Source organism: Pelophylax lessonae (genome assembly GCF_965119305.1).
Source record: "Pelophylax lessonae genome assembly, chromosome: 3".
Taxonomy (NCBI): Eukaryota; Metazoa; Chordata; class Amphibia; order Anura; family Ranidae; genus Pelophylax; species Pelophylax lessonae.
Genome location: NC_138770.1, coordinates 579,277,191 through 579,304,906, shown reverse-complemented (window position 1 = coordinate 579,304,906; position 27,716 = coordinate 579,277,191). Strand labels below are relative to the sequence as shown.

The 27,716-nt window shown below is 47.0% G+C and overlaps 1 protein-coding gene across 1 annotated transcript in view; it reads left to right on the top strand.

Moving 5' to 3' along the window:
• Nucleotides 1–27,716, top strand: part of VPS54 (VPS54 subunit of GARP complex) — a 243,203-nt gene that overhangs the window by 40,763 nt on the left and 174,724 nt on the right. Inside the window, exons 3-6 of the mRNA XM_082252138.1 lie at nucleotides 1,535–1,776; nucleotides 22,585–22,666; nucleotides 23,155–23,192; nucleotides 23,832–23,963. Of these exons, the coding sequence (XP_082108264.1) occupies nucleotides 1,535–1,776; nucleotides 22,585–22,666; nucleotides 23,155–23,192; nucleotides 23,832–23,963 (494 nt within the window). The remainder of the gene's footprint in view (nucleotides 1–1,534; nucleotides 1,777–22,584; nucleotides 22,667–23,154; nucleotides 23,193–23,831; nucleotides 23,964–27,716) is intronic.

The following is a 27,716-nucleotide window of genomic DNA, read 5'->3' as shown; positions in this document are numbered from 1 at the left end:
TTGTCAGAGTCTTGCAATGTCTCATTGGACTTGTAGTTCCAAAACAGCTGGAGAGTCCAGATGGCTTACCCCAACTTTAATTCAATCTCAGTAGAAATATAGGACCTTGATCACAGTGAGCTATACTGGAACTTTGTATTCCCCACTTTTGACATCTATAAAAGGCTGAAGAGAAATGCCCTCCTACAGGTTTTCAATTTTTTCAATCCTTCCATCTGTGTACAACATTCAGTCATTACAACTGCATAAGAAGTCTTTCTTTCCTGACAGAAAAGCATGTTTTCTGCATTGTATAATATTATATGGTCAACTTACTTATATTGCTAAATTCCTTAAACATAACATTGGAGGGTTGAATAAGCAGCTCAGGGTGAGCGCATCCGTTTAAATTCTGCTGTAGTGTACTGAATATGATTTTTCACACATGTGGTGTCTAGTTGATAGATGAACAGATTTTTATACTCTGGGGAAACTCAAATCATCTGACTTAGCCTATTTTTGTTTTCATCACCTCCTTTTGCATTGAGCTGTAAAGTTCCCCTTTATGCAGCACAGTGATGCGGTGAGCTGGAACATGCTGATTCAGCACCACTGATAGTGTGCAGTTAGCAGTTTTTGTCTTTAGCACAACTCAAGCAAAACCTCAAATGCTTTTATAAGTACTTAAGTAGAAAGCATGAACAGAGCACATCCTTTTGGAATTAAGAGAGGATGGTACTGGATACTGATACTGGAGCATGAGAGGGTGTTTTCACATAATAAAGATAGTCTATGAAGATGACTGGATCTGGTTGCAAAGGATTATGTAAATCCCCACATTTCTTATTACAAGTAGATTTAATGTATGTAAAGCCAAAACTGTATTTTTTGTATTGTATTGTATAGAATGTGGATAGGTTGTAACCCTTGTCAGCTTTATACCCTCCCACCCCGCTAATTGTGTCCTTGCTGCAAAGATTCACACTCACTACTGGTTCTAGTGACCATTGCCTCTGGTATAAAATGTAATTGAAAATCCAACTTTTTGAGTTCTCCTAATCAGTGAGAGAAAGTTTTCTAAAAGGGGTCTTAACCATTCCCTACTGTATCCAAGACAATAAAAAAAGTTTTGGCTTCCCATACACTTTATATTTATGACTTCAGGATAATTGTTCAATTGTAACAGTAGTTCGAGATGCGTTTATTTTACTTGTTGCTGGTAAGTGCTCTTTAACAGAACCAAACAGATTTCAGCAACCATGTTTTTAGGTTGCCCCGTTTGCTTTTTAATCAATGCGTCAGTCCTGCACACGCATACGCAGATAGGCGCTTGGGTAGTAATGCAGATCTGTGCAGCTGTCCATCTGCCATTGATTTTAACAGGATGCTTGCACAGAATACCTGTATTTCTTGCGCGGTAAAGATGGCATTTTGCAGTATGCCCACGAAAATGGAGCTTAAATAGCATTGTATTTGTTGTGGGTTCAGTTATTCATCAGCCTAGGTAGCAGCTGCTTTTTAGACATCTCATTATTTTGTTTCTCTTTTTGTGCAGGTGACTCTAATAGTTTGTGTGATGAGCCATCTGTGGTTGCAGATCAGCACAAATGGACTATTTATCATTCCAAAGTGAACCTGCCAGCAGCATTAAACGACCCTCGACTTGCAAAACGGGAGTCTGACTTCTTCACCAAGACATGGGGCCAAGACTTTGTGGAAACAGAAGTCTTGCCCGCTCCCTACCTCCCACCCATCACTAAAGAAAACTTTTCGTCTTATTTTCAGCAGACTAGCCTAGTAAGATAAATATTTTCTTCTTAAGGAACAGTAGTTGTTGTATATGGTTTATGAACAGTCTATATTCCCTATGGGCAAAAGGTGTAATTTATGGAGTTGCAAAGTAGCATAAGTCTTTGTGCTTACAAAAAAAAAAATCATATTTCATTGAAGGAAGTATGGAGGCTACCATTGTTGACCTTTTTCCTACTGAAAATGTTACAGTAGTTGCCGGTTTGTCATACTGATTTAGCTTCACTGAGTTCACTCGACTTTTCTGATCCACATGCCAGGTCATCAGCTCAAAAGGTGTTAAAGCCAAAGTCCAGGTTTCCTGTTACTTGCTGAAAACGTGTCACAGGAGTGCAGATCGTTCTGATGTGCGCCTGTGGATCACAGGAGTGCAAAACGATCTGCACTCCTGTGATCCACAGGAGAAGTACAGCCAAATTAACTTTTGACTCCTTAAGTTTAGGTATGGTAATTTTTATGTAGTTACATTGGTCCAGCTTTCATTGTGAACTCACTGGCCTGCCTCTCCACAATGTAGCAGGTCAGCTGCTCAGCACGGGACCTGAAAACTATTGGAGAACACTGTACTAGAGGGGCCTATTAAAAATGATTTCCAGCTTCCACAGGAATCCAGGTATGGCACGTACACACTTACATTGATCTAACCTGGACCACTATAACTATGTATAAATTGCCAAACCTAAACTTCAGTTTTAGGCCTCTTGCACACGGGAGTAAAAAACACCATGTTTTTTTTTAATCTGAACACCGGTACATTGTTGTTTATGGAACAATGCACACAGCTACGTAATTATTAATACTACAGCGATGGGTACAGAGCCTTAAAATAAACCTAGAAAAGGTTGTTTAAATTGCAAAAATTTAAGCACATACATGTGTATACATGCGTATATTGCAAAGATGGCAACTAGAAGAGGATTAAGAATAATGTATGCATGTATACATATTCACACCTTTATGGGCATTTATGCAATGTCTTTGCAACATTTTACCTTGGATTGAGAATAACTTGGTTTAAGAGCGTTTTGCAAGACAAGCAAATTTTTTTTTATAAATTTTGACTTGATAAACAAGCGATGTCTTGATATACAAGTAGCATCATGTCACAACTGAGTATAAAAGAGAAGAGAGGTGCCTCTAATGCCTCCTACATGCGATCAGAAATTTGGAAGAAAAAAATCACTTTCGCATTGATCGCATGATAGTCTGATCATTAGTACCCAGCTTTCGCCAGCCGATCAAGACCGCTCGTCCAACATTATCCAAGGGGACAACTACGAAATCTTTTCTTGTACGATAGCCTAGCGAATGACAATTGTTTAATCAGTACCGTATGCGTCCACTAAAAATCGATAGACAAAGACCATGCATGATCGAAAACATGGAAATAACCTGGAAGGAGATGGAAGAACGTAAACAATGTTCGAACTGCGAAACGTACGACCAGAAAATAGTTTGCAGGCTATCACATTGTCTCTCAGCGTTCACTTGGTACTTTAAACATACATATGTCTCTACAGTACGAATGGAAATGGCCAAAATGCGTGGCAGACACAGGGGTCACATGTGTATGACATCACTTCCAATACGTAGCTACGCAAACAGGAAGCTTTTCTAGAATTGTACGAAAAAAGATCATACGTTTAGTAGGGCGCATTTAGCACTGTTGAATTCGATATTAGTATCCTGCAACAAAATGTGAACGATAAGTCGTCCAATTATCTGATCGTGTGTACGCGTCATAAGTGTAGCAATATGGTTACATTAAATGAAGGTACAACATTTAGCAACTCACATGGTTGATCATTAAAACAAGCTGTCCACATAGACCATCCTCTGCACCACCATCTTTATCATTCCTTCCGCACTGAGTTCCACCAGCGCTTCAAGCCTCGCTTTCCGATCGCTCTACTGCAGGGTAGTCTTCCCGGTCACTACTGCAGACTGATGGTGGTAAGGAGGACGGTCTTTGTGGATAGCTTTACCCCGGATGCCTGCATATTTAGATGTGCCTCTTTAATTCATAAACCACACGAGTTGCTAAATGTGGAACCTTCATTAAATGTAACCATATTGCTACACTTAGAGTCCCCTCTCTTCTTTTGTATACTCTTATGTAGCTGCTCCTGCTAGATTTTGCTTCTAATCCCCTTTGTGGATGGACATTTTATAGTTACACAATCTATCACATTGCTATAATCCTTTTATATGGCCTATAACCTGAAGGATTTATGAATAAAGGGTTGTGGAACAAATCATCTGAGTTTCCATTATTTATTATGGGGAAACTTCGATATAAGAGTGCTTTGGATTACAAGCATATTTCCGGGAAAAAATTATGCTCACAGTTCAAGATTTTTACTGTATAAACATCAGTAAACTATTACATCTGTGTGCAAGAGGCCTTAAAGAGGAGTTTGCCCTCCCCCCTTTCCAAAAATTAAAGTCAGCAGCTACAAATACTGTAGCTGCTGACTTACTATTAGGGAACTTACCTGTCCAGGCATCCAGTGGTGTCCTCACCTGAGCCAATTCTGGAAGCCATCTTGGCTAAGGTAAACCAGCAGTAAAGCCTTACGGCTTTACAGCCGGTCTCCTTCTGCACAAGCGCACACAGTGAATGAGCCAGCTGCGGATGGGGGCTAACTTCCGGCTTGCTTCGCCACGGCGCACTGAGCCGGAAGTAGGAGTGTGTACCTGTCAAAACCAGGTACCTGCTGCTCCATCACCCCCTCCAAAATGTGCCACATGTGGAAGCGGAGGGGGGGGGGGGGGGAAGGCAGGAAAGCAGAGCTTTGCTTTCAGATGATTGTAGCTGCATTAGTGAAACAACACAGTTTAAAAGTGGTTGTGAAACATTTTTTAAATGTATTTCTCTGTCGCTCATTGACAGACGTAGTCTTCTTGATTCACAAGAACTGGGTTATGTTGTCTCCGCAGGAGCAGGACTAGGCAGAAAGAAAAAAACGTTCTGGCTCCACCTTAGGGGCAGTCCCTGAGGGTATATCCTCCCTCTCTCTGCTACAAGGCATCAGTTTTTTTCTGTCTAGTCAGGAGTAAGGACCTAAGTTCCTTGCTGGGATCTTTTTGGTCCTGGCAAGATTTTTTCTTTAGAAAAAATATTTTTTAGGTAGTTTTCTCCAGTGTTTTTTTCCTGTGAGATCTTCAAGCAAATACGCCGGACTGGGCGACACTAGTGGTCACCCCAGCCGGCCTACGAGCGCGCGCAGACCATTGCATTGCGCTTGGTCGGCCGCGACACATTCAAGTAAGTATGCGGGGCCGGGCGACGGGCTGGATGTTGAGATCCAGTGGTCACCCCGGTTTCTGCCTACGAGCGCGTGCAGACCAGAGCTCCGCGCTGGGTCGGCCGCGACGGAGTCCCATTGGAGGGACTGACCTTGCGAGTTAAAAGTCTCGCTTGGACGCCAGGAACCAGAGAGTCGAGGCGTCCGGAGTGGTCCACAACCCCCCACCCCGGTGGAGAGGGTATTGTGAAGAGAGAGTGCCTGTCGGTTCGGTATGGTGAGTAAACGTTCCCTTTTTTCCTCGTTATGAGGCAGTATGAATTATGGGCCCCTCCATACATGGTCAGTATATATCTGACACTAAAAGTCCCCCTTGTAAATACAGTATGTGTTTGGTGGGAAGTGGACTTGGTTTGAGAGCTAACACTCTACCCAGCAGACTGTAGTATTACAGCAGACATAGGAGGTATAATCCTACCTTAATTGTAGTGTACCTCCTGCAGATCGATAAACCGCCATTTAGCAGAGATGCAGGTGGATGTGCTGGGAAAAACGATTTCGGCCGCCGCCATTTTGCCGTAGACCGGGTGCATGAATGTCCTCAGGTCACGCCGGCCGCCATGTTTTTGGAGTCTATTGTCTCCCGTATGGGGGCGGCCATGTTTGATGAGCCCAGCTACCTTGTGGAGAGCTGGGAACGCCGGAAGGCGTACACAGGGGGCGGAGCCACGTCCTTCTACCCGGGAAAACAAACACAGCTCTTTCCAGTCTGTAAAAGACAGACGCTGACTGCAGTTGGTTGGAAACTTCTCTGCATCGGGTGGTGAGCCTTGGGGGTCCCTCTCTCTCTCTGTGGGGATCGAGAAGCAGGTACTCTGAGGGGCGCTATTGCGCTAGGGGGAGACACATAAAAAAAAAAGAGGTATTTTTTTATTTATTTAAAAAAAAAAAAAAAAAAAAAGTTTTTTGTTTTTTCTGGCAGAGGGGTCCTGAATTAACATGGACCCTGCTACTCATGTATCTCCACCGGATCCCCTCGAGGTGTCTGCAGGATCCTCCAGCACCCCACTGACGGTTGAATCATTGTCAGCTATTATGGAAACTTTTGTGTCCCGGGTGGAAGTGGCTTGTCAGGGACAGGGCGCAAGAAAGCGACCCCCGCCTAACCCCTTATTATCTGAAACTTCGGATTCAGAATCTGAGCCTATTTCTGCAGTTGCAGGTACTTCATCTGGGATTGGTGTCTCGGGTACTGTCTCTTCAGACAGTGAGGAGGATGTTTCGGGATCAGCCATAGCCCGAGAGGAAGCGTTGGTAAACGCACTCATTGTATCTGTTCAAGAAACCTTAAGATTACAGGGTATTCCGTCGGAAATAGCTGAAACTGAAATCCCTTTTGGGACTAAAAAACGCATCAAAGTGACGAAGGTTTTTCCATTGCCCAAATGTTTTGGCAATCCAATCAAAGAAGAATGGAGTCTGCCAAAACGCACCTCTGCTATTTCTAAACGCATTAACAGGCGTTATCCGTTTGAGGAAACCCTCATTAAGAAATGGACAGAACCACCTGTGGTGGATTCACCAATTGCTAGATTGAATAAAGCCACGATTATTCCTTTAGAAGACGCTCCGTCTTTTAAAGATCCAGTGGATCGCAAGATAGAAGCTATGTCTCGCACCATGTTTTCCTTGATTGGATCAGCTTTCAGACCAATAATTGCTATTGGTCTGGTTTCGCAGACTGTAACTGAATGGACCAAGTGGTTACGCCGGGACTTAGAAGAAGTCCCTCAGGCGGTATCAGATTTGTTGGAACAAATGATACAGGGGTTACAGTTTGTGTGTGATGCGGTGTTAGACGCCACTCTATTATTGGCGCGAGCATCAGTTTCAGCAGTGGTTCTCAGGCGTACACTGTGGCTAAAAGGTTGGTTGGCCGACCAAGGTTCCAAAAAAGCATTGGCTAATATCCCCTTTTTAGGAGAGCGTCTATTTGGAGCCAACTTAGATGAGATCATTAAGGATCTCACGGGTGGAAAGAGCACCTTTTTACCGCAAAATGTTAAGGGTAAAGGAACTCGTCAAAGACGAGGGCCTTCTTTCTCGGCTCACAAAAAGTTTTTTCGTCCCGCGGGTGAAAAAATTAAGTCCTCCAAAGCTCCTTCAGGAGGCTTCAGGGGACGTTGGTCGGGCAAGCAAAAGCCCGCCCCCTCCAGACCTGAAGATAAATCGTCCAAAGCCTGAAGGTGCGCCCCCACCCATAACTGGGGTGGGGGGACGTCTTCGCCGGTTCCCCGATCCATGGCTTTCCAGAATCCCGGACAAGTGGGTTTGCGAAGTCATAAGGTCAGGGTACAAGATCGAGTTTCGATCTCTCCCACCGGCGCAATTCTTCCCTTCCAATATCCGACTATCCCCGGATCGTTTAGAAGATCTGCGGAGAGCAGTCACGGATTTACTACAACAAGGAGTGGTAGTCCACGTTCCTTGAACAGAACGTTTTCAAGGGTTTTATTCAAACCTATTTACAATACCCAGGAAAGAGGGCAAAGTGCGTCCAATTCTGGACTTAAGGGCACTCAATTCCTTTCTCAACATAAGGAAATACAAGATGGAATCCATTCGCACAGTAGCAGCCTTCCTGCATCCAGGGGATGTCCTAGCGTCCATAGACATCAAGGACGCCTATCTTCACATTCCCATTTTCGCAGGACATCAGCGGTTTCTACGCTTTTCCATAGAAGAGAACCACTATCAGTTTGTGGCGTTACCTTTCGGTCTCGCCACGGCTCCTCGGGTCTTCACGAAGGTGTTGGCCCCAATGTTGGCACTACTGCGCCAAAGAGGCATATCGATTCTAGGTTACCTAGACGATCTCCTGCTTCATGCAGAGTCTCCTCAGACCCTGCTACAAAACATAGAAATTACTATAATTTCTTTACAGGAATTCGGGTGGCTGGTGAACCAGCAAAAGTCATTTCTGGTTCCCACCCAGAGGCTCGAATATCTGGGTCTAATTCTAGACACAGTCAGGTCAAGAGTTTTCCTTCCGGTAGGGAAACTCTGGAAGATTCAATCAGCAGTCCAGTTGTTACTATCCAACAGCTGGTCTTCTCTTCGAACTTGCATGAGGGTTCTGGGGTTGATGGCGGCTTCCTTCGAAGCAGTCCCATTTGCCCAGTCCCATACCCGAATTCTTCAGCAAGAGATTCTTCTCAGATGGAATCGGAATCCGGAATCCCTGGACAATCGGATCCGATTGAGCAAACAGACCAGAGAGTCTCTGGTCTGGTGGCTTCGGTCTCCGATGCTCAGCCAGGGAAAGTCATTTCTGCCAATATATTGGACGATAGTGACCACGGATGCCAGTCTATCCGGATGGGGAGGAATTCTCGGTCAGTTATCTGTCCAGGGACTTTGGTCCCTGGAAGAATCCAGGTTGCCGATAAATGTATTGGAACTGAGAGCGATCAGACTTTGTCTGATTCACTGGACCGAGCAGCTCCAGGGCAGCCCGGTTCGGATCCAGTCGGACAACGCCACGGCCGTGGCTTATGTCAATCACCAGGGGGGCACCAAGAGTGTCCGAGCGGCCAAAGAAGTGGCTTGCATTCTTCGCTGGGCGGAACGATTTGTTCCAGCTATATCTGCGGTGTTCATTCCGGGGGTGGAGAATTGGCAGGCAGATTATCTCAGCCGTCAGGCTCTGGATCAGGGGGAATGGTCCCTCCATCCAGAAATTTTCCACCAGTTGTGCCTACGGTGGGGCACCCCGGATGTGGATCTGTTGGCATCACGATTCAACAGGAAAGTACAGAGATTCGTGGCTCGCTCCCGCGATCCTCTAGCAGAGACCGCAGACGCACTGATCGCCCCGTGGGGGCTATACCAGCTAATGTATGCCTTCCCTCCTCTCGGGTTACTGCCAAGACTTCTTCGCAGGATAGAGGAGGAAGGAATTCCAGTAATCCTGGTAGCTCCGGACTGGCCTCGCCGAGCTTGGTACGCCGACGTGGTCAGACTGGTGGCGGACGTCCCGTAGAGACTTCCTCTCAGGGAGGACCTACTGTCTCAGGGACCGATCTTCCATCCTGCTTTACGATCGCTGGCTTTAACGGCCTGGCTATTGAGACCCAGGTGCTGAAGGACAAGGGATTGTCAGCTTCAGTTATTCCTACTCTAGTTAAAGCAAGGAAAGCGACTTCCAGAAAGATTTATCATCGTACATGGAAGTCCTACATTGCATGGTGTGAACCTCTGGGGTTCCGTCCACGGTCTTATTCGGTTAGTCGAATATTAGCTTTTCTGCAACAAGGGGTTGAGCAGAAACTGGCCTTGAGCACTATCAAGGGTCAGGTCTCAGCATTAGCTATCTTCTTTCAGAAGCCTTTGGCTACTCATTCCTTGGTGCGGAATTTCATCCAGGGGGTGCGACATCTGGCTCCGCCAGTGCGCGCGCCGTTACCACCCTGGGATCTTAATTTAGTATTGTCGGTTCTTCAGAAACCTCCCTTTGAAGATATTAGGGAGATTCCTCTACCTACGTTGTCCCAGAAGGTGGCATTCTTGGTGGCTATCACTTCTGCACGCAGGGTGTCAGAACTGGCCGCTTTATCTTGTCGTTCCCCATATCTGGTGGTTCATAGAGATAAGGTGGTTCTTCGTCCGAATCCATCCTTCCTACCAAAAGTGGTTTCAGAATTTCATCTGAATGAAGAAATTGTATTACCTTCCCTGTGTCCTAAGCCCAGTCATCCTCGGGAGTTTGCTTTACACTCCTTGGATGTGGTCCGGGCAATCAGGGTATACTTGAAAACGACAGACTCGTTTCGCAAGACGGATTCACTTTTTGTGATCCCGGATGGACCCAAAAAGGGGTTGCCTGCATCTGCCGCGACTATTTCCAAATGGATCAGACAGACGGTGGTACAGGCTTATTCTATTAAGGGTCGGGAGCCCCCGTTCCCTGTTAAGGCGCACTCCACTCGGGCACTTAGTGCGTCATGGGCCTTTCGCCATCAGGCGTCAGTGGTCCAGGTGTGCAAGGCGGCTACCTGGTCGTCGGTGCATACCTTTACAAAACATTATAAAGTTGATGTAATGGCATCGTCTGATGCCTCGTTTGGCCGCAAGGTTTTGCAGGCCGCCATTTGAGGAGACCAGTGGTCTGCCTCGAGGGTTTTTTTTTTTTCCGTTGGAAATTTTCATTTGAGTCTCATTCTTTGTTTATAATGAGCCTTTAAAACTTCTAGTTTGGCACCGGTTGGGCCTTCTAGATTGGATTTTGATTTCGGTCAATCCCACCCCTCATTTGTGGCACTGCTTCTGGATGTCCCAGTTCTTGTGAATCAAGAAGACTACGTCTGTCAATGAGCGACAGAGAAAATCGGATTTTTGCAAGATCTTACCGTAAAATCCTTTTCTCTTAGCTCATTGACAGACGTAGTACCCGCCCCTCTATCATTGAGTTGGGTTGGGTTAAATTCTCTGTTGCTGCTTTGTGACAGAACTGATGCCTTGTAGCAGAGAGAGGGAGGATATACCCTCAGGGACTGCCCCTAAGGTGGAGCCATAACGTTTTTTTCTTTCTGCCTAGTCCTGCTCCTGCGGAGACAACATAACCCAGTTCTTGTGAATCAAGAAGACTACGTCTGTCAATGAGCTAAGAGAAAAGGATTTTACGGTAAGATCTTACAAAAATCCGATTTTTTTGCACTAAGCAGATTTCAGGATAAAATGTCTTTTCTCCACTCCATCCCAAGCAAAACAACTGTCAGAACAGTTCTACAGGTTACCACCCATAAGAACAGGGGAGAAAGAAAGGTTGCATACAGCCCACATTCTAGTTAGGGCAAACTTCTAAAACATGCATACAGAACCTATTTAGTGTTGCTGATTAACCTCCTTTAACCCCTTCTTGACGAAGGTAAAACATATCCTAGCGCTTAACACAGTTTTGCAACTGTGTTAGAAAAACTGTACATATCATGTCAACTACTTAGTTTATCCAGGTGAACTATGTGTTTTTTTTTTTCAGGACAAATTGGGCTTTCTCTTATGTCCTCTGACAGTCGCCACCAACTCATACAGTCTTCACTTATGGGTATTGACCTCTTATCCATAGGAGTAAGCTAGGCAGAAGATTTTGTTAAAAACACAAAACTTTGCATAGACACACCTACAGGGGGCTGTCCCTCTGGTCCAATGCCCCCGGCTAGCCTCATTCCCAATTCAGTTTGTCTTTTGCCTAGTTCAGGAGTAGGCAGGCTTCCCTGTGCTGGGGCTACAGTCTCAGCCTTTTCTCTGTTTTTCATTTAATTTTATTTTCTGCTGAGTGTTTTTTCTTTACACTGATAGCTTTTTATTTGTTCCTGCGCTTAGTTAGTCATACTTCGGAAGACTACAGTGTTTGCGGAGCTGGGAGTCGGACTGGTTTTTCTTGAGCCTTACGGAATCCCAGCCCGCCATCGAGCGTTTAGCAGGCTATGCGCACGCCCAGGCCTCGCAAACGACCTGTCCCTGTCCTCAGGGGCAAAAGCCCGCAAAGTGGCCACTTCGCTAGGATGCGGCGCGTGTGGCAAACATCCTGTTTTGGCTGACGGCACCCTCACCACCACCCGGGAGGCTTCCCGTCGCAGAATGGCACCCACAAAATCGCATGGATTGGTGAGTACCATGCTACCCCCTCTGTCTGTGACATTGTATGCTGGGGGTGTGTGTGGGGGACCTTCTCTCCTGGGGATGGCAGTCTGTGTGATCCCCCTCATGTCTGTCCGTGCGGTCCCTGTGTCTCCCTCACGGTCCCTGCTGGGGCGCTATCCGCGGTCATACCACGCTGTGGGGGGTGTGCGGGGGTCCCTGAGCCCCTTGGGAGTGTGTGTGTCACTTTGGGGTGCAGACATAGTCAATGGGGGCCGCCGCGATGTAAGATTCGCAGGGCCGCCCTTTTGGATGTGGGCAGTCAGCTCTGGCTTCAGTGAAGGGCAGTCAGCAGCCATTTTCTAAGTGTAATTCGTGCCCTTCGGGCGCCATCTTGCGTGTGGCACTGTGTGTTTTATTCAGGGCTCGGCGGCCATGTTCCCGAAGACTCCCCATTACTTTCTATTTGCGGCCATTTTTGGTTAGATCCGGCCTCTGTTGGGCCTCTAGCGGCGTGACGTCATTTCCTTCATCCTGACGATCCGATCGTGCTGGGAGCGTGGTAACACTTCTGGGGGGCTTGTGTGCTGTTTTTTTTGGGGTTATACCTTGCTGGCAGCGTTGTATAGGTGCCTTAGCACTATAGTCTTGTCCTTATTGCGGTGCATTGCGGTGGAACCGCCGCTGTCACTTGTATTAAAGGGCCAGCGCCATACACATTTTTATCAGTGGGTATGGAGTCCCAGGACAGCAATTCCCCCCAGCTCTGGTGGAGGGATCAGGTACGCCTGAATCCTCTGCCATGGGCTCCCTTGCTGTGCACTTGCGACTTTGGCGTCTAAGGTGGATCTGTTGATGTCTGAGCGGACCGTTAGAACACGGCCCAGACGGTCTCTGTCTTTTGATTCTGAGCTGGATATGGTTGCCACGGACTGTGTGCCCCCTGAAGGGTCTCAGTCCTCTCATTCAGAAGGGGAGGTGGAGGAGGACGATGAGGGGGATGATTCCCCCACTGGGTTGGCCAAAGAAAGAGCTTCTATGTCTGCACTTATTAGTGCTGTTAAGGATACTTTACACTTAGAGGATGAGCCCCATCCACCAGGTGAGCGGTCATCTTTTGGGACCCGCAGAACCCAGAAAGCGGCTCAGGTATTTCCCTGTCCCGCTGAGTTTCACGAAACAGTGAACGAACACTGGCGCAATTTAAAGCGCACCTTTGTGGTACTTAAGCGGTTTCCCTACCGTTGTCCCTTTGCGTCTCCAACAGATTCGCACTGGATTGTGGCCCCTAAGGTGGACCACATGGTCTCCAGATTACACAAGGCCATTCTGATGCCCATGGAGGCTTATCTGGTGCTTGGAGACGCAGCGGATAGGCGGGTGGAATCTCTTGCCCGCCACTCCTAGGTGGTGGCAGGTTCCTTGCTGAAGCCCGTGTTCGCCTCAGTAATGGTCTCTCAGGCTGTGGTGGAGTGGACTAGGGTGCTCAGACGCACCCTTGTGTCGCAGTGATAATCCGTCGCCTTGTGTGGCTGTAGAGCTGGTCGGCCGACCAGACTTCCAGGAAGGCGCTGTCTGACATCCCTTATGCAGGGAATCACCTTTTTGGGGACTCCCTGGATGAGTTGGTGAAGGGGGTCCCTGGGGGTAAAAGCACTCTGCTGCCCCATGTGTCCAAGGGTAAGTTTTTTTCCGCGGTAAGCAGGACCCTTCCTTTAAACCTAACCAGGGGTCCTTTCATGCCTTTAAGGCACATGACAAGGGCGAATTCTTCAAGGCCTCTGGTGGCCAGAAGAAGCCTTGGGCAGGCAAGTCTATAGATGCCCACTCTGGCACGGCGGCCCAGTCCGCCATTCAGGACAGATGGGTTCAGGAACTCATTCGTTCGAGGTACAAGATCGAATTTCGATCGCGCCCAGCAGACAGATTCTTTCCCTCAAATCTTCATTGACCCCAGATCGTTTCCAAGATCTCCAACGGGCGGTTCAGGATCTCCTCGCCCAGGGGGTGATCGTCCCGGTGTCACATCGGGACAGGTTTTCGGGGGTTTTTACTCAAATCTGTTCACGGTGCCCTGAAAGAAGGGCAAGGTGTGTCCGATTCTGGACCTAAAGTTTCTAAACCGCTTTGTGCGGGTTCAAACATTCCGTATGGAATCCCTCTGATCGGTGGTGGCCTCTCTGAGCCCGGGAGATTCCTGGCTTTAATCGACCTCAAGGATGCGTTTCTACACTTCCTTAAATTCGAGGGTCATCAGAGGTACCTCCGATTCGCAATCGCGGAGGAGCGCTATCAGTTCGTGGCGTTACCTTTCGGTCTCGCTTCAGCTCCAAGGGTGTTTACCAAAGCTTTGGCTCCTGTTCTGGCCCTGTTGCGGGCGCAGGGGATCGCAATCCTTGGATATCTGGAAGATCTCTTGTTAAGGTCGAGTTCCAGGTCAACTCGGTTGCGCGATCTGTCAACCACGGTTCAGACGCTCCAGGAGTTCGGGTGGGCCATCAACTTTCAGAAGTCGACATTGCTCCCTTCTGTTCGTCTCCCTTATCTGGGAATGGTCCTGGACTCCGCCCATGTAAGAGTTTTCCTGCCGGAGGACATACTCCGGACTCTGCTGAATGAGGTCAGGTCCCTCAGGGACAACGTATCCTCATCACTCAGGACCTGCATGCGGCCCCTAGGATGGATGGTGTCAGCCTTCGAGGTGATACCATTTGCACAATTCCACACGCGATCTCTGCAAGCGGAGATCCTAGTCAGGTGGGACAGGCATCCTCAGTCCTTGGACAGGAGGATATCCTTGAGTCACTGGGTCAGTGCGGACCAGTCTCCGGCTCTGACGGAAGGGAAATCCTTCCGGCGTTGTTATGGAAGGTGCTCACCACGGATGCCAGCCTGTCGGGCTGGGGGGGCGTTCTGGGCAAATTGTCTGCCCAGGGCACTTGGTTGGTGGAGGAATCCTCCCTACTGATACATGTCTTGGAACTGAGAACGATCAGACTCTGTTTGCTCCGTTGGAGGGATCGACTTCAGGGCCGCCCTGTGCGGGTGCAGGCGGACAACACCACTGCGGTGGCGTACATCAATCACCAAAGGGGCACCAGGAGTGCCCGGGCGGCCAAGGAAGTGGCTTAGATTTTGCCTTGGGCCGAGACGCAGGGTCTCGGCGCTTTCGGCAGTTCACATTCCAAGTATGGAACACTGGCAGGCCGACAACACCACTACGGTGGCGTACATCAATCACCAAAGGGACACCAGGAGTGCCCGGGCGGCCAAGGAAGTGGCTGAGATTTTGCCTTGGGCCGAGACGCGGGGTCTCGGCGCTTTCGGCAGTTCACATTCCGGGTATGGAAAACTGGCAGGCCGACTATCGGTGTCGCCAGACCAGGGGGAATGGTCCCTACACCCGGAGGTGTTTCCGATGCTGTGTGCGCGATGGCGCGCCTCCTCTAAACAACAAGGTGGGAAGGTTCGTGGCAAGAACACACGATCCTATGGCAGCCGCCTCGGACGCGCTGGTGGTGCCTTGGAATCAGTATCGCCTGCTTTATGCCTTCCCCCCCAATCCAGTTGTTGTCACGGTTCCTTCGCAGGTTGGTCTCGGGAACCGAGGTTGGTGGTCCTGGGGGCCCGGACTGGCCGCGCCGGTCTTGGTACGCGGATGTCTTGCAAACGGTCGTCGAGTCTCCCTGGCGGCTCCCCTTAGGAGACGATCTGTTGTCTCGGGCTGATCTTCCATCCTGCTTTACAGTTGCTGGCTTTGACGGCGTGGTTGTTAAAAGCCAGATCTTGAGAGACCAGGGTCTCTCGTCGGCGGTCAATCCTACCTTGCTTAGAGCTAGGAAGGCCTCGTCCGGTAAGATTTATCGTACCTGGAAGGCTTGCTTCGCCTGGTGCGAATCGCAGGGTTTCCATCCTCACTACTTTTCGGTGGCGAGGGTGTTAGCCTTCCTACAATCCGGTGTGGACCTACGTCTTGCGCTGACCACTATTGAGGGTCAGCTATCTGCGCTGGCCATTCTTTCCCAGCGCCCCTTGACATCAATTTTTCCTTGATCCGCACCTTTATTCAGGGGGTGCGTCATCTGGCCCTCCCTCGGAGGGCGCCCTTAACCCCTTGGGAATTTGGTTCTGTCCGTTTTGCAATGTCTTCCATTTGAGAACTTCCGGGAGATTCCTCTGCCTGCGCTGTCATAGACAGTCGCCTTTCTGGTGGCGATCACATCTGCTCGCAGAGTGTCGGAGTTGGCGGTCCTATCTTGCTGCTCCCCCTACCTGGTGGTTCATAGGGATAAGGTGGTCTTCCGACCTCATCAATCCTTCCTTCCGAAGGTGGTGTCTGAAATTCGTCTCCATGAGGACATTGTTTTGCTTTCGCTGTGTGCGAATCCTACGCATCCTACGGAGTGTGCCTTGCATTCCTTGGATGTTGTCAGGGCGATCAGGGTTACCTGTCGTCTACTGAATCCTTCAGAAAGTCGGATTCTCTTTTTGTCCTTCCTGAGGGCCTCGGAAGGGTATGGCTTCGTTTGCGGCAACCATTCCTGTCTGGGTCAGACGGACGATTGTACAGGCTTCTTCGCCTTGTGAATGGGTTCCGCCCTTTCCTGTCACAGCGCACTTTTCTGTGCGGTGGGTACGTCTTGGGCCTTTCGTGTTCAGGTGTAGGTGTCCCGGGTGTACAAGTGGCAACCTGGTCGTCAGTGCACACCTTTACAAAGTTTACGGACTTGATGTTTCGGCGTCGGCAGATGCCTCCTTTTGGCCGCCAAGTTCTGAGTGCGGCAGTACTTTGGGGGAGACATGGCGTTTTTAGCCTGTCCCCTCCTGTGGGGTTTTTTTCCCCCCCTTGGTTATTTTACCTTACTGGGTTTGTTCGCTCCTGTTGAGCTTTCCTGTTACCCAGTGGGTTACCTTTCTGGTTCAGATAAGGTTCTTTTATCTGACCTTGGGTGCTTTGTTACCTTGAGGCGGTTGCATTTTCCACCCCTCGTGTCTACACTGCTTTGGGACATCCCATAAGTGAAGACTGTATGAGTGGGCGGCGACTGTCAGAGGACTCAGAGAAAGGAATTTTACGGTAAGATTTTACAAAAATTCCGTTTTCATTTGGTGGTAAATAGTAATGGATATTTCCCGAAGTTTTTTTGTGATCAAAGTAAAACTGGCAAAAAATAGTATAAAAATTAAATTTTTTAAAATTTAGCTGTATGTTTCTTGTTGTTGCCATATTCTATCACCAAAAGAACAACCCAAAACGAATTCTCCTATTCCTGATGATCATAATGATACCATATACAGTATGTATATATTTGTTGTTTTGTACCTGTGGTAGAGCCCAAAAACAATAGTGCTCATTTTGCTTTTTTTTATCTTACCAAAAATATACTGGCAATGATTCTAATTAAAAAAAAAAAAACAATTTTCTCTTTCGTTCGTTGGACACAGCTCCTGAGTCTTCTTAACCATTGGGTTATACTGCATCCTACAGGAGAAGGACACTAGGCAGGAAAAAGCCTATGGGCAGTTCCAGAGGGTATACACCCACTGTCAGCTATAGGCACTTGGTTTTTTTCTGCCTAGTCAGGAGTCAGTACCTAGTTCTTTGCTGGGATCTCTGGTCCTGGCGATTTTTTTTCTTTTTGAATGGAATTTTACCCTATTTTTGTTATTTCGTTCCTGTGGGAATCTACAATCAATTGCCGGACTGGGCGACGGAGTGCATAATCTAGGTCCAGAGGGTCCCCCCAGTCTGACCAGTGAGCATGTTTAGACCGCAGGTCCGCGCTAGGTCGGCTGTGACATAACCCCACTGGACTGTGGCTGGCCTGCGAGTTAAACGTCCCCCCCCCCCCCGGGTGAGGTTATGACCTGGCTGTTGCCTCATGCTCTTAAGGGGGGCTGGTTGGCGTTGCTAGTGACCAGGCTGCTGACCGGGTTTTCCTGGTGCGCAACGGGAGGGAATGGGCAGGGTTCCCTGCCACCCTGGTGGTTGGTGAGTAGGGCAGAGAAGTCATCTGGGCTCCCTGCAGTGGTTGTTGGGCTGGGGGAGCGGATAGTTTAGTATCCACGGGTACGCGCCGCACGCGGCCGGATCCTGCCAAAAATTTAGGCCGCGACTTTGCAGGCTACTAGTTGGAAACAACGTGAGATGGCCTCTGTGGGGATGGTTGAAGCCACTGCATCCCGTTTGGACATCCGCCCTCCCCTCTGCTGCCCATGGGTGGTTGGCTCCGCTGGGGCTCGCGTCCAAGCAGCTGGGACCCATGCGGCCGAGTCAGGAGCCTATGTTGAGGGGCGGCCGTGTACCTTACCCACGTCACAGTGGGCGGGCCCCTTTTCAGGGGGCTATTTCCAATTATGCCCTCTAAGGCTCGGAGGGAGACCCCCTTGGTTTTTTTTTTGCTGGGTCCAGTTGGTGGTTCATTCGTGGGCCCTTTGTCGGCGTGCCCTTTGCGGGATCGTAGTTGGTGGCCTCCCCTGATTGGTATGTTTTCTGGGTGAGCTTCCTATATAGCGACTCTACTGGGTCTGTGTTCACGCACCTTGAGTGCTCAGAAAGTGAGGATGATTCCTCTGCTTCTGGATGCACGGTTTGTGTCAGTGCGCGACACTTTAAAAAATGGAGGTCGCAGCTGATGCTGTGTCGGAGGCGCCGGTCCCTTTTGGCACCCATAGGCCCTCTAAAGCGGCTTTGAAAACATTGTCACAAAACAGTGGGCTTTTCCAAAACACAGTGGTTCCTAAGCATTTTTTGCTTGCGGTGTCCTTACGAGGATTAACTGCATTGCAGGTGGACGGTGCCACCTGTAGTGGACTCGTCAGTTTCCAGGTTAAATAAAGCTACCTTCATTCTGGATGAGGAATGCCCGGCCTTTAAATATCTAGCTGATAGGAGGGCGGAGGCTCTGGCCCGCTACACGTTCGATGTGGCTGGTTCGGCACTTAGGCCGGTATTTACTATTGCCCTGGTGTCGCAAGCTCTGACCGAGTGGACTACACTTTTACGCCGGGACCTGGAGGGGAAACAGCTTCCCCCTTTCTTTGCGAAGCTGGCAGATCAGTTGGTCCAGGGGCTACAGTTTATCTGTGATGCCTATTGGATGCGGTTCCTTTGCTTTCTAGGCTGTCTGTATCAGCAGTGGTCCTTCTGGGTATTATCTGGCTAAAATACTGTTCTGCGAACCAGACTTCTAAGAAGGCCTTATCTGATCTCCCCCTTGTAGGGGATTGTCTGTTTGGAGCTTCCTTGGATGACATTGTTCAGGGTCTCACAGGGGGGAAGAGTACTCTTCTTCTGCAGGCTACAAAGGGCGTCGTAGACGTGAGCCATTCTTCTCAGCTCAAAGGTTTTTTCGTCCCTCAGGGTCTCAAGACGGGATCAAAAAAATCCGTTCCAAGAGGACCTGGTCTGGCAAGCCATGAGTGGGCTCTTCCAGATCTGCTGACAGGGCTACCTCTGCATGAAGGTGCGCCCTCACCCGTATCCGGGGGGCAGGGAAGTCTTCGCTGGCTTCTGGATCCATGGACATCCCTGGTATAAAACACGTGGGTCCATGTAGGTATTCAGTCAGGCTACGAGATTGAGTTCGGTCTTATCCTCCAGAAAGGTTCCATTCCAATCTGCAGTTGTCCCCCAGATCAGTCTCTTTGGGGTAGTGCAAGACTTGTTCCTTCAAGGGGTGATTTTTCCGGTTACGATTTCAGAATGCTTTTAGAGGTTTTTTCGCTCAAACCTCTTTACAGTTCACAGGAAGGAAGGCAAGGTACGTCTAATTCTGGACCTCAAGGCGCTAAACTGCTGGTGCGAGTACAGAAGTTCCGCGTGGAGTCCATTCACACGGTAGTGGCATCCCTACGTCAGGAGGATTTCTTCTCGCTTCTATCGACATCAAGGTCGCCTACATGCACATTATAATGTGTCGGTCACCAACGCTTCTTCCATTTTGACATGGGTGAGGGGCATTATAGGTTTGTGGCGTGGACCTTGGTCTCGCCTCGGGTCTTCACAAAAGTGCTGGGCCCGGTGCTGGCATTGTTTGATTCAGTGGGGGATTGTGGTACTTGGGTACCTGGACGATTTTCTTCGACTGCTTTGATGAACAACTGGAGATTGTTCTGCGAACTCTGAGGAAGTTCGGTTGGATTCTAAACTTTCAGGAGTCTGCTTTGGTTCTGTCCATAAAAAACTGGACTATCAGGGTCTGACTCTGGACTCGGCCTCTGTTGTTCAGCAGATGGTCATCCCTCTGGGCTTGTATGCGGGTGCTGGGCCTGATGATGTCCAGCCTCAAGGCGGTCTCTTTGCACAGTTCCACACAATATCTCTGCTACAGAGATTCTGGTGAAATGGGACAAGAATTCACGGTCTCTAGAGGTGGCTTCGTTCTCTGACACTTCGACAGGAAAAATTATTTCTCCCCCTGTACTAGATTGCCACCATGGATGCCAGCCTGTCCGGATGGGGAGGCGTCCTCAGCACAGGGGGTCTGAACTCTGGCAGAGTCCAGACTGCCGGTTAATGTTCTGGAACTCCGAGCGATCAGCCTTTGTCTGGCTCATTCGACATTTTGTGTTCAGGGGTGTCCGTTGCGAATTCATTTGAACAATGTCACCTCCGTGGTCTATGTCAATCACCAAGGGGGCACAAGTAGTGTCCTGGCGGCTCGGTAAGTAGCTGGCATTCTAAGGTGGACTGACCGATTCCTTTCAGCCCTCCTCAAATTTCTGCCATGACTCCTGTGCATGCTCAAAGCAGAAGGGATTCCATCCAGTCTGTCCTCACCGATCTAAGTATGCTGATCTGGTACAGCTGGTCGCCGATGCTCCTTGGGGGCTTCCTCTCAGGGAGGATCTGCTGTCCCAAGGACCAATCTTCTATTCTGCTTTACAGTCGCTGGCCTTGACGGCTTGGCTGTTGAATGCCAGGTGCTGAAGGATGGAGGTTTGTCTGAATCGGTGATTCCTATGCTGTTGAAAGCTAGGAAATCTACTTCCAGGAAGATCTACCGTCATATGTGGAAAATGTAGATTGCATGGTGCGAGTCTCTTGAGGTTCATCCTCGCTCCTTCTCGGTGGATCGGATTTTAACCTTCCTTTATTGGGGGTTGAACAGAAATTGGCCTTGAGTACCATTAAGGGCCAGGTATCGGCTTTGGCAGTCTTTTTTCATTGACCTTTGGCCTAACACCCCCTGGTGCGTACCTTTCTTCATGGTGTCCGACATTTAGTTCCTTCAGTGCGGGCTCCATTGCCGCCCTGGGATCTTACTGTTTCTCTGCTTGCGCTGCTCGGAAGGTGGCCTTTTTTGGTGGCTATCACCTCTGCGTGCAGGGTGTCGGAAATGGCAGCATTATCCTGTCGTTCACCTTATTGGTGATTCACAAGGATAAGGTGGTGCTTCGCCCCTGTCTGTCATTCCTTCCTAAGGTGGTCTCTGACTGTCATTTAAATGAAGACATTGTGTGGCCTTCCCTGTGTCCCAGGCTAAACTTTTGAAGGAAAAGTACCTTGTATGTCTTGGATGTGGTCTTGGCAATTAGGGTGTACCTTGCAGCTACAGAGTCTTTTAGGAAGTCAGACTCTCTATTTGGGCTCATGGACAGACCTCACAAAGGGTTGTCCGCTTCTTCTGCAACCATTTCCAGATGGATCAGACAGACAGTGGTTCAGGCCTATTGCATCAGGGGTCAGGTTCCTCCTTTCTCTGTCGATGAGCACTCTACTAGGGTGCTTAGTGTTTCCTGGGCTTTCTGTCATCAGTGACGCAGGTTTGCAAGGCACACTTTTACAAAATTTTTATAAAGTGAATGTGTTGGCATCTGCGGATGCTTCTTTTGGACGCAAGGTTTTGCTGGCTGCTGTTTAGAGGACCTGGTCCTCTGCGATGGTGTATTGTTTTTTTTCAGGTGAGCTCCAGTTGTTTATGGGTGAGCTCCATGTTATCTGGTTGGCTATGGTTTTTTTCTGCTTTTTTTCCCACCCCTCATGTTTCACACTGCTTTGGGACGTCCCAATGGTTAGGAAGAATCAGGAGCTGTGTCTGTCAATGAATGAAAGAGAAAATGGGATTTTTGACTTACCATAAAATCCATTTCTCTGATGTTCATTGATGGACACAGCACCCACCCCTCTGTGGAGTTGGCTTTTTTCTGACACTGCTTGTACAAAACAAAGTGCCTATAGCTGAGAGTGGGTGTATACCCCCTGGGACTGCCCATAGGCGTAGTCAAGCTTTTCCTGCCTAGTGTCCTACTCCTGTAGGGGGCAGTATAACCCAATGGTTAAGAAGAATCAGGAGCTGTGTCCGTCAATGAACATCAGAGAAATGGATTTTACAGTAAGTCAAAAATTCAGCTTTTTTTAATCCTACCTAAAATACACTGACCTCAACATTGACTCTGAACATGAATTTTGACCTGACACTGACCTAGATCAAACCCTGTTTTTATCTTTATTTTTATTTTATTTTTACACACTTTTTTGTTTACAATTTTATCCTCTAGCAAGGAGAAAAATATACATTCAAAAGAAGAAAAAAAACACAGGGCAGGCTGCTCAGTGACTGACCACTGTCAAAGTCAATCACAGGCTATCCCAACAATCAGGTGATCAGGAACTGGTCCTCCTGGCTATTGATTGTTAGTACGAGACTCAAAGCTTTCGTTGATAGCTCAGTGTCTGTGCTGGGAGCAAGCTGGTATGCATGCATGTAATGCATGGCCCAGCACAAACTCAGGTAGTGCATATATGCAGTCCCACAGATTCCTTGAGGCCACATGTATGCATACCCTTGGTGAGAAGGAGTTAATACACTAATCTGATGGCATGTTTCATTAAAAAACAATTTGGACACTTTAGTCAGTTTGCATTTCTTTAACCAATAAATTATTCTTTGTACTAATCCCTAAGAGAGAAAAAAGTCATGAAAAGCTGAAGACCATATGTCCTTCCAAGGATGATTACAATCGGACTGCATTTTCCCAATCACATGGTACGTATTCCTTACAGTAGATACAAAAGTCTAGAATTGCTTATATCTTTTACACTTAGATTACATAAGTTGTTTTTCAGACTTTTCTAACATATTTGTGACTTGCAAAAGCTTGCGTAGATAGAATTCATTTTCTTTGAAGTGGTTCAGTACTGAATAATGCAGGAAATGAGTAACCTGAGCCGTGTACTGCGGCATGCTGCATGTCCCTCTGCACTCTGCATACACACAGTCCCTTGCTGACCTCTATGCTTTGTGCAGTATAAAAATCAGTTTAGCATTTTGCTTTCAGAACCCTTGCAGTGTGCTTGTGATTAGTAAATAAATTATAAGCATGTTGTGCTTACAAAATGCCAGCTACTACAGTTCGTTTAAAAAGAAATGGATTTACGAAGAAAATAATGCAAACATCAAATGTATGTGGTCATTTTGCCAATCAGTATAAAAATGTCATTTGTTTTATATGTGTCTTTGTTTTTTTATTTCAGTAAATAAATCTAGGGCAGATCTGGAGCAAGTACCTAAGGTAACAATATTTTCTTCAGTTTTCTTTTAGTATTCAGCAGTAACATTGTATGACAAAATACCCGTTTAACATACATATAGTACATAGCTCTTTTACGTTTGTAAAATACGTTTTTGTTTAGGTGTAAATAGGCTTTTTCTGCCCACTCCATGTTAAAAGCTACCCAGCACTGGGTGCTAATGAAAAGAAAGACAGCTCCGACTTCCTGGTCTGTCTCCAAGGCTGCAGAAATCTATGTTTGGATAGACAGCGGAACAGACAGGGCAGTTATATTTATAGATTAAAGAGGAACTTCACCCACTTGTGTCTCCCTATTTTACATTTTTAAAGTTTCCCCTCGTCTTTTTTCCTATAGTCACTTTTTACAGAGGCATATGCCCTGCCCTCCCCCCTTTGGCTAATCAAAGAACGTCTTGCATTCATTGATAAGTATACAAGGCAAGTTCCTGAATGGCTAAGATGCTGTAGAACTTACTCCGGTTCTAAATAAAAAGAAAATGTATTGTTTTTATTAATTACCGTACTTTTTTATTTTACTTTGATAAGAGCCAAAATCTGTACTGTATATAAATTGTGTATTCTTTATTGCTTGCTTTTTTGAAGACATTGTCTTACGAGCTAATTTTGATTTCATTTCAGATTTTTTTGAAGCCAGACTTTGCCTTGGATGACGCCTTAACATTTAATGCGGTTTTGCCCTGGTCCCATTTTAGCAGTGCAGGTGGAAAAGGAAGCAGAGATGCGGCATCCTCTAAATTGCTTCAAGAAAAGGTATGAAACTGCTATTCACTTTTACATTGTAGGAACTTTGTAATTCAGTGGTACTTTTGCTAAATATGCAAAATTTCAGCCAGATGTATAGGATCGCTTAATTAATTTAATTGGTATAGTGTTAAAGCATTAAAGTATATTTTGAAATACTGCACGCATAAGTATGTAAATCCTCCTTTATATTCGTTTTTTTGTTATCTACTGCAGAGCAGGCTCCAATGCATTCAACAGTCACACTAGGGCTGTGTTGTCAGGATGAATAAGTGATGTGATCACCTCATTACTATTATGACACTCCTAAATTGTCCGGACTGCATGCCAGGGCTAGGACAATGACTAACCTTTATTTCTACTGTGAATTAAAGTGAGATCGCCGACCTGGCATGCAATGTGTGGCAGGGGTGACTGAAAGACGAGACTAGTTGAGCAAAGTTACAAATCTTTTGGCAGGTTTAACAGATCACCTATGTGTTTTGCTGTTTATCAGGAGTTCACCTATAATGCTCTATGTCCCTTTACCACTTTCAGTCCTAACTCATTTACAGTAAAAAATAATTTCTCTTACATCCTCTGACAGACGCAGCCTCTTCCAAGTTTCATCACTATTGGGTAATGGCGCCCTCTGCAGTAGCAGTCTAGGTAGTGAAACTTCATTAAAAAGCTTTAACTAGACACACCTTAGGGGCTGTCCGTCTCAACATTACCCTCAGACACTTAGAGCTTACTAATCAGTTTCTTGCTGCCTAGCTCAGGAGTAGGACCTAGGATTCCCTGTTTGTCGTTCCTGAGGGACCTCGGAAGGGTTCGGCTGCATCCGCTGCAACCATTTCAAAATGGATCAGACAGACTATTGTTCAGGCCTATTCACTCAAGGGTCAGGTGCCTCCTTTCCCTGTGAGGGCACATTCTACAAGAGCTGTGAGTGCCTCTTGGGCTTTTCGCCATCAGGCTTCTGTGGCTCAGGTGTGTAAAGCAGCGACCTGGTCGTCTGTGCACACTTTTACTAAAGTGTTCTGGCCTTGTTGGCACGTTACCGTTCTGTTGGTTGCGTCTTTTCCTACCCCTCACACCGGCACTGCTCTGGGACATCCCAATAGTGGTGAAACTTGGAAGAGGCTGAGTCTGTCAGAGGACTCAGAGAAAATAATTTTACAGTAAGTTCTTACAAAAATTCTATTTTTTGATCTGACTCTTTTATTTTAATGAGGACTACAGTGTATAACTTGAACGCTCATGTGCAGTAAGAAAACAGATTGCATCAGAAGAAGGTTGCTGATGGCATTCCTGACTGCATGGTTTACAGTACTACAATTCTATCACCATCCAAATGTCTTTGGAAACGTTGTTTATATATATATATATCTATCCATATCTATATCTATCTATCTATATATATATATATATATATAGATAGATAGATATATACACAGCCCTCAAATTTTCTGCTCGCATTTTGCTAGTGGAAAATGATTGAGGGCGAGAGAGGAGAGGAATGGCAGCCAGATATTTAGAGCGGGGATCGCTGCACTGTAACATCTTTTATTTGAATTGCTGGTCGCTCGCCTTCACACGCAGTCCCGCCTCCTGGTTCAGCTTATTTGAAAGACAGAACCCCGGTCCAATGCCGGGACGTGTAACGTCTATCATAGGAGCTGAGCCAGGAGGCGTGACTGTGTGTGAAGGTGGGCGCCCGGCAATTCAAATGAAAGATGTTAGAGCACAGCGATTCCCGCTCTGATTATCTGGCCGCCTTTCCTCTTCCTCTCTCTTCCCCTGCACTGGTGAGACTGCATTGATGGGTACAGGTGAGGCGACATTGATGGGCACTGGTGATGCTGCATTGATGGGCACTGATAAAGTTGTTATTAATATTTATTTGTGTAACTTCTGTAATTTTATAAAATATTTTATGAGGGCGCGTTTAGGGGCAGGGCAGGGTAAGGTTTAGGTGGGGCAACTGGTGGCAAGTAACCCTCAAGGCCTGGCTAGTAGCTCAGGACTAGAAATTTTGAGCCCTGATTATATATTTTTATATATATATATATATATACTGTAAAACCTTGGGTTGAAAGTAACCTGGTTTTAAAGCGTTTTGCAGGACAAGCAAAGTTTTTTTTTTTTTTTTTTTTTTTAAACTTCAATTTTATTAAACTTTAGCATATAACAAATTCACAGCATAATTTGCATAGGTCATTAACGGTAGGTTACCTAAAATATAATCACAAGATGTAGGTTTGCAACAAGGAATGAGCAGGTGCTGTCATATATGTAAAGATGAAGAACATTATGTACAACTAAACATAATGCATAAAGATAAAGGTCAAATTCACATCATCATACAAAAGGCAGTAATAAGGTGATCTAGGTGGTGAGGAGCTCACCGTTGCGGCATGCAGATCCAGGCACAGGCGACCAGTACCCACACACTCCTCCGTATTCCCAGACATGGGGGTCTAATATTTGCAAACAGTTTACCAAGCATCAAGTATTATAGGTCACACCTCCGATCCCATAGGTGAGTGATCAAACTTCACCCGTTTCACAGGTACCAACCACATCCACCCCATATCTTGTTAAATTTCTCCGGGCACCCCCTTGCTCCATAGATTAGTTTATATAATGGTAGCACCTAATTAATGAGGTTCTTCCAAAGATTGATAGGAACCCGTTCAGTATTAATCCATTGCATTACTACCGTTTTCCTTGCATAAAATAACGAGTCTCAGAAATTGCTTCTGACTAGAGCGAAGATCTATATCCTCCAGGATTCCAAATATACACCACTTAGGATTGCACACATTGGGGAGGTCGAAGTGCGAGGAGACAAATTGTGTTACTTGAGACCAGAAAGGCCTCATTTTATCACAACTCCACAGCATGTGGCGAAGGTTCCCAGGCATGTTACAGCATTTGTGACACTCCGCACTGTTCCTCCTTTTCATAAGAAAGAATCTATGCATAATACGTTCTATGAAAAATATGAAGTTGGATCAACATGTCCCTGGCAGAAATCGCCATTGTGAAATAAGTATGGAGAACCTCCTCCCAATTGTCCTCCAGATAAATCCGGAATATCCTTCGTCCACCCAGCCAGGATGGCATCCAATCGGGAAGGCATACTCCAAATCAAAGTGATGTATGAGCTGATCAGTTTGGAGTGTATGTCCCTCAACAACTCTTTCTCAAGTAGGGAATTAGTAAGAGACACCGGTCCCAGCCCGAATTGCGCCACGGCCGCGTGTCTCAACTGAAGGTTTTGGAAATACCATGAGCCGGGTATCAGAAAGTCATAGATTCACACCTAGTATAAATCCTAAGGGACGCCTCCAACAATTGCACTCCCTCAAAGGGAGCAACTGAATGCCTGTATATCAGATTCGTCAGTGTTTCATAGGACACCACTGCAGCTTCAGCCACTGTGGCTGCGTTGTTCAGTTGGGGGGAAGAGCCACCCGTGTATATACACTGATTGTGAAGCATAGTAATAAAGGCGTAAATTCGGCAAGGCCAACCCACCCTTTGATAAAGGTTGTTGAAGCATGGCAATTGAAAGTCAGGTCCCTTGGGGTACCACAGAAACGTGGAAAGGACAGAATCAATTTCTTTAAAAAATGTATTTGGGATAAACACAGGACAATTCGCTAGGATATATAAGAATTTAGGCAACATAATCATTTTGAACAGATTTACCCGCCCTGCCAGAGTCAATGGCAGATGCTTCCAGTTATCTACTTTAGACTTAAAGAGGGCAAA